The sequence below is a fragment of the Scatophagus argus genome, chromosome 7 (assembly GCF_020382885.2).
Source record: "Scatophagus argus isolate fScaArg1 chromosome 7, fScaArg1.pri, whole genome shotgun sequence".
Classification (NCBI taxonomy): domain Eukaryota; kingdom Metazoa; phylum Chordata; class Actinopteri; family Scatophagidae; genus Scatophagus; species Scatophagus argus.
The window spans coordinates 2649379-2656445 of record NC_058499.1 but is presented as its reverse complement, the minus strand read 5'-3'; the positions used below and the strand labels follow the sequence as shown (position 1 = coordinate 2656445).

Here is a 7067-nt window from a genome sequence, read left to right as displayed (position 1 = left end):
AATCCACACGTACCCAAAGGAACATTGTGCTAAATCAACTCAACAGGTAGAGCAGTGCGTTTAGCCTGCGACAACAACAACAATAACCAGCATTTTATAGCGACTCAGTGTATGTGGGTAAACATGTGGGAGTTTCCCTCCAACACACAAGCCTGGAGGAAAGTGTTAATTGGTGTTTCCAGCTCAATAAATCAGCTGGTTACATTTTCCAAAACATCACTAGAAAAAGATATCCTTCCACTTAACTAACCACTTTTTAAAAGAAGATTAGTCTTCAGTTGTGGAGGAAGGAAAAAAGGGCCTGCAGGTTCTGTTTTAATCACGCTTCATCACATGGCTGAGGATGGTTGGTGTATTCAGGTTCCATTAAAGCCCGCGGACTCCACGGCTCGTGACTGGAGGCCAATGCACTGCACAGTAGCGTCAGTCATCACCGAGCTGAGCCGTGAAATGGTGTGTGGGGACGTGACTTTGAGCTTGTTGTGTCTCTTCGGCCCCACGCTGCGCTGCTTACCATACGGGGCGGGGTGCCGCTCAGCCCGGCGCACAGCGCACAGCGCACCGTCACCAGCTGCTCTGCCTGCACCGTCTGACTGCACGACATGGGTCTGGAAAAGGAGAAATCGGACACCAGCATAATTATGGACGAGGATGAGTTCAACAGGTCGATAGAACCCATTCTGTCCAAGAAGGGGAAGGTGTACACGGCGGCGCCGGATCGAGATCCAAACGATATCAGCGCGCACTTGAAGGTAACGTGTGAACGTTGCGCGGAACCACTCTTTGAAAGTGAAACTACACAAGGTTGTCACGTTTATATGCGGTTACCAATTCATGTATTGTTTTCATGTGACAAACTGTGAGGTTGGTAACACGCGGCGTGAATACCTGGAAGTCGCTGCCTGCGCGTGAATCCATCACGGCCAAAGCGCTTCCTGTCAGTGCTGGGTATTCTCTAAGCTCACCGTGTGCCTTGTGTGCCCTGTGTGATCTGACAGGTTGGTTTTGAGGATGTCATCGCGGAGCCCATCTCCACGCACAGCTTCGACACGGTGTGGATTGGAAGCCACGCCGCGTTTGAGCTGCTTAAATTCATCCTTTACCGCCTGCTGACCACGCTGCTGGCCGTGCCCGTGGCTTTCATCCTCGGACTGGTGTTCGGGCTGCTCAGCTGCATCCACATCTGGTAGGGAGAAGTTCCTATCAACCTGCAGCTTTCTGTTCGGGGCTTTTGTCTTTTCTCGTTTCAGCCTGGCTTATCTGGCGTGGAGCCAAAAGGTGTCATACAAGAAATAATTCAATTTTTAAGAAAATAGAAGAGAAACTTTATATTCGAGTGATGTCACTCTGTATTCTATAATTTGGATAGATAACCTGTACTTAAAAGAGATAAAAAAAAAACTTTTCAATTCACATATTGTAGTGATAGCAAAAGATAAAAGTACTGAAATAATATCAAAACATCATCATAAACTTATATTGAGTGCTGCAAACAAGTTTTAAGTTCCAACATAAACGTTTTATAGTGACACAAAAATCTGTAAAATACTATTGAAGTATGATAACATCACTTAAAGCCCTGTTTGGAGTACTGAAAACACAGATTAAATTGCTGTGGGAACATTACGGGAACATTATGGGACTTTTCCTCGGGGGCCACTGCCTGCTCGTTCTGGCTGTTCAGGCAAACATTCAGACGAGTTATTTTTAAAGCTGTGGTTTCAAGCTGAAACATTTTGTCGGTGTTTTGTTTTTTAACAGTTTTATTTGGATAATTACGTCACGCTCATGTCGGCTGTATGCACCTGCATGGAGTTAAACCAGGTGCTTCTGGGGTGTTTGAGCAATTCACAGAACACACATATGCTGCATGTTCCCGACCACAACCCAAAGAGTCCATTTATTAACACTTGATGAAATGACATGATTTCGTGCCGTGAGGTAAGCGCTGTATGGAAAGTTAAGAGGCAGGCTGAGTTCCACTGGTGGTGGAGGGAAAATACGCCCTGTGCCCTTAGATAGCTGGCATTCTAGCAGCAACACAGGCCTGTTTGCAGACCGGAGTGGGACATTCTTCAGATTCAGACAAAGAGCTGCATGACCTTTCACCTGGGTGAGGATGATCCCGTCCACTGCAGCATCTGAGGGTGGAAGTCACCTCAGGTACTCATCAATAGAGGCCTGTGGGGTGACGCTGAGCTGATCAATACATGAGGAATGTCAGGAAGGGAGATCACATGGAGGGATGCACAGCTTTCACAAGACTTTGTTTTGTGTAGCTGAACGGAGCTCAGGTCACAAGCTGCAGGAATGTAATGATATGACCCAGGTCTTTATAGAGATTTTTTGAGACAGAGAAGATAAGACAAGATAACACAAATCAGAAGTTAATTTGAAACATGGAGATAGAAAAATGTGTCAAATAGGTGTCAGAAACAAGTTAAAGTAACCCTCTGACTGACTGGAAAATGTTTGCAAATATCACATGGTTTGCTTTTCTTATATCTAAATTATTATGAAGACGTTCAGCATTCTGCAGGCTTACTGGTAGCATCAACTCATCAACACCGAACGGTCAAGCCAGACGTGAATTCGCAGCATCCCTAAAACAGCTGCCACAGAACTGCAGGCATGTGTCCCGAGAATGATGATGGATGAAACAAAAGAGCTGCACCTCAGCCACTGCTTGAGTCTGATGTTGCAGGTTTTGACACGAGGACAGACGACAGGCCGCGTTCTGGCTCTGAAGAGCACACGGTCAGTTTCTGGAGCAAACTGCGTCCATCAGCAGCATCAGTGAGGAAAAACGTAATCTGATTCTGTGTTACAGGGAAAGCAATTCGATTTCCCAAAGCTCGGCTAAGCAGCGAAGCTTCTTGTGAATATACTCCACTATTGCTCAATCTCAGGAACACAATCCTCCTGTTGGTCGGCTCATTTGGTCAGGTGACCGCAGCACGCTTTGAACACTGATGGTACTTTTTAAAGAACATGCAAATCTGAGCCTCAGTCCTCCTCAAAGGGAGTCCCGGACGACATTTTGACCCCTGATGGTCAGCAGGCACAGATGTGCAGGGAGCAAAGCAAACTTCCCGGCTTTGATCCAACTTGTATGTTAAAACAAAAAGCCTGGCGTGCGTCTCACTTTGACCTTGTTCCTCCAGGTTGGTGATGCCGGCGATCCAGAGCTTCCTGATGCTCTTACCGTCGGCGCAGGTGGTGTGGAGGAGTCTGATGGACGGGTTCGTAGCCCCGCTCTCGTACAGCATGGCCAAGGCTCTGTCCTCCGTTCACGTGAAGACCACTGAGAACTGACGCAGACGCCTCCGTGTCCCCGCGCAGGAAGAAACCGAGGACAGAAACAAAAGGAGTGAACGTCGCTTGTGGTGGAACACATGAGCTCTTCATAAAGTGAAATCCTGAAGAGTCCTGCACAAAGTGCTCAGGACTATAGAGGCATGATATATTAAAAACAGTCATTTTTTGAGCATTTTCAGGGAAAAGACAACTTCAAATCCAGGGAAAATTTGGCGAAAAGTGGAAATATGTCAGTGTTTCATTAGGCCTTGGTACATACAGAAATCCAGTCATTAAAGGCTTTAAAAGAACAATTGTTCATTACCTGGAAAAATATTCCATTTTTAAATAAAAAAAAAAACAAAAATCAATTTTTCAAGTTACCCCAGTTTTAGTCTGAATGCCTTTACGTCGTTCAAGCTGCAAATACACACACACATCCAAACACACGGTTTATTAGTCGCATCACTGGCAGGAAGTTAAAGGTTATGGTTCTGTTTATGAGGAGCTCATGTGCACCACCAGGATCGGAGGTGTTTCTCCGACTGTGACCAAAACAAAATCTTGTCATTCCGTTTGACTTCGTGGCTGAGAGAACCAGCTGGAGGCGTGTAATGTTGTTGTTAAGAGGTGTAATATTTCTGCTTTTTTATATATTGTATATATTTCACATAATTCAGCTTGAAGTTGAATGTAATGAACTGAATCAGAGCAGACAGAACTTTAGATGAATGCCAAGTGCTGAGATGCAGCTTGTTGCACATTCTGAGGCTTACTTTACCGTAACTGCTGTGTTGCTTTCACAAGGCATCCGCAGTAATACGCTGCTGTTTTAACGTGTTACTGAACCGTGTCATAAAACGGGATCGCATATCATCTGAGCGGTGGCTTTCTAACGGGTTTGTAATGCAGTGACCAGCTGTTTGACACGTCGTCCACTCACTGCAGTGTGGTGAAGGCGTGACGCACTGAGCTGACACTCTTTGTGGACTGCGCTGTGGAATACATCTACCTTTTTGGCAGTGGATTTGATAAAGTTTTAGGTATAAGCCTGCGCAGTTCCCAGTTACTATGAGCTGTACAGAGACAGTCAGAGGACAAGTTATGGAGCACCCATACTCCAGCTGATTTGCGTGTGCTTCTCTGCTGTGCACTTTAACTTCCTTCATTACAGCGTCAGGCCCACCTCTGATAAACACATACAGCATGTTAGCAAACAGCTGCCAGCGTCCACATCCAGCAGATGCAGAGCAACGTTAACTCTGATATGGAGGGTTTCTGTCACCCTCTTCACCCCAACACAAACATCTGGCTGTTTTCTGCCCGACATCTGAGAGTATCTCTGCTGTCACATGATCTCTGTGAATGTGTGCTAACTGTGTGGCTTGGTGCTGGGCATGCAGCGTCGCTTCATCTATGCTGGTGAGTTTGCAGAGATTGAACCCTCCAAAGTGCAGCTAAGGAAAAGCAATGAACTACAGGCAGCTAAATAAAGGTAAAAAGAGCTGCGGATTGGCTGCTATTTCTCTTATCATAGTTTATTACTGCCAGTGGCACAGTGCACATATAGCATCTCCCCAGAGAACAGTGCAGTTATGTCTGCATTTTGGACAACTCAAAGCTAGCTGAGCTGCTCAGCTTCTTCAGTCGAGCGCAGAGAATCAAACAGTCTTGTCCACAGTAACACAGTATGACGTGATGTTTTATTTCCAGCTGACAAGTGAAGGCCAGCAGTCCTCTCACAGCTTTTTATAAAAATCCTTTCACTGATGTTAGAGGGCTGACAAGCCACCAGCCGATATGCTTGTGTTTAGTTTTTCAGCTCTCAGAGGACATTCGAGGTTGGGTTGTGCAATAGCGGCGGCGCAGGTGTGTGGCTGAAGCTTTTTCTCTCCTCAGCAATACGACCTGCCACGAATGAACCTCAGCTCAGCCCAGCTAGTCTGCAAAAGTTACACACCCATTTTAGGCAAATAAATCATAACGTCACATGCATCCGTTAGTAAAAACACTACCTTCCTTTGTTTGCATTTTATTTTCTCAGTCATGTCTAACTGTTACTAGTCACTTTGGAACTTTCTTTTCTTAACAAGCCAAATATGTTCTTCATGACCAAAATAAAGACATTTTTCCTCCAGGTAACTTTTCAGTGTGTGGTTTCTCGTCCTGTCACTGGAGATGAGTGTGGTTGGGATGTGCAGCCGAGTGCCAGAGAGGTCTCGTAAATCACTTTGCAGAGGTTGCGTAAGGCGATCTCCTGAACGAAGATTAGTTGCCGGTCGATGGAACAAGACCCGAGGCTTCACTGTTAGACCTGCAGGCCCACACAGCATTTCTAACTGCTTCTACCTCACATATCTGAACTTTTCAGAATGTTGTTGGGGTTGTCAATAAAAGGACAAGGTCACATAAAAGCAAATGGATACTCATGAAAAAATAAGGGCACTTAAAGGAAGGGGTCGAGGATCGAAGACCACCGACTGGGTCGCACGCGGTCAGGATTTCTGTTGTGTAGCTTTCATTCCAGACCAACATGAAAAGTGGTCATCCATCCATCAATTTTCTATACCGCTTATCCGTCGGGGTCGCGGGGGGTCTGGAGCCTATTCCGCACACAGGGCTAACAAACAACCACACGCTCACACACGCACACCTACAGGCAATGTAGAGTTGCCAATTCACCTAATGTGCATGTTTGTGGGATTGTGGGAGAAAACCGGAGAAAACCCACACAGGCACAGGGAGAACGTGCAGACTCGGCACCAGACCGGGATTAGAACCTGGAACCCTCTTGCTGTGAGGTCACAGCGCTAACCACTGCACCACTGTGATCAATCAAACCTTAAAATCAATTGTGAACCGAACAGGGAGCCAGGACTGGGGTACCACTGATACACTCAGTGATACAAAGTACCACTGCAATAACTACAGCAACTACTGTTTCTGTACAACTGATATTGGATAGATAGATAGATAGATAGATAGATAGATAGATAGATAGATAGATAGATAGATAGATAGATAGATGCTAGTAGTAGCATTTTATTCCTGCCACTACTTTTACTTTCTATACTGTTTGCACCTGGCCGGAGGTGAATCGTGTGCCTTCTGCTGGGTGCAAATCCATCAGCTCTTACTAAAGAATCCAGCCTGAACCTTCATCGTGCTGCACAGACTCACTGTCATGCCTTCAGAGATGAATGCATGTCAGTCCTGAGCTGCCAGGTGCCGTAAACAAGCAGGCATCCCTGTTCTCAAGAGTCTGTCCTGCCTCTGCTCTGACTGACACATTCACATGTTTTTGATAGTCAAATCATCAGCGTTCAAGTTCCCACAGATCCTGTTCTGCCACGGAATCGTGTTCCACTCCCATTAGAAAGGGATGCTGCTGCAGAGGCCTCGGGAGGAGTCACATGTCGGTGGAACTTTGCATCCTGTGGCCTGAAAAGTTCACTTGGTGTTAGCGGACTTTGCCATCAGTTTTGAATCCTGGAAGCTCTTGATGTGGTTCAGAGTCTGACGGAGCCTCCTCTGCGAGTCGGCAGCAGCAGAGCGTCTTCATCTGAAACAGGTTCTCATTCGGTTCCCGAAAAGGGAGTTGAATACAGACAGTGAGGGCCACCCAAACCTTTATTTACTTCTACAAAAGACAAGCGGAGCTGATGTCATCCTCAGTGTGCAGTTTCAATGATCTTAGTCATTCAGTGTCTTTTAAATGGATGGTTAAGAGGCAGAATGCTGACAAATTAAATAAAGAAGGGAAGGTAAAG

At 45.9% G+C, this 7067-nt stretch overlaps 1 protein-coding gene across 1 annotated transcript; it reads left to right on the top strand.

The window, feature by feature from the left end:
* Positions 1-446: 446 nt before the first annotated feature.
* On the top strand, positions 447-5434 carry cav2 (caveolin 2). The gene is made up of 3 exons (XM_046395130.1): positions 447-752; positions 999-1186; positions 3165-5434. Exons 1-3 carry the CDS (start codon positions 603-605, stop codon positions 3313-3315), a joined length of 489 nt encoding a protein of 162 aa, XP_046251086.1. The 5' UTR covers positions 447-602; the 3' UTR covers positions 3316-5434.
* Positions 5435-7067: the final 1633 nt, after the last annotated feature.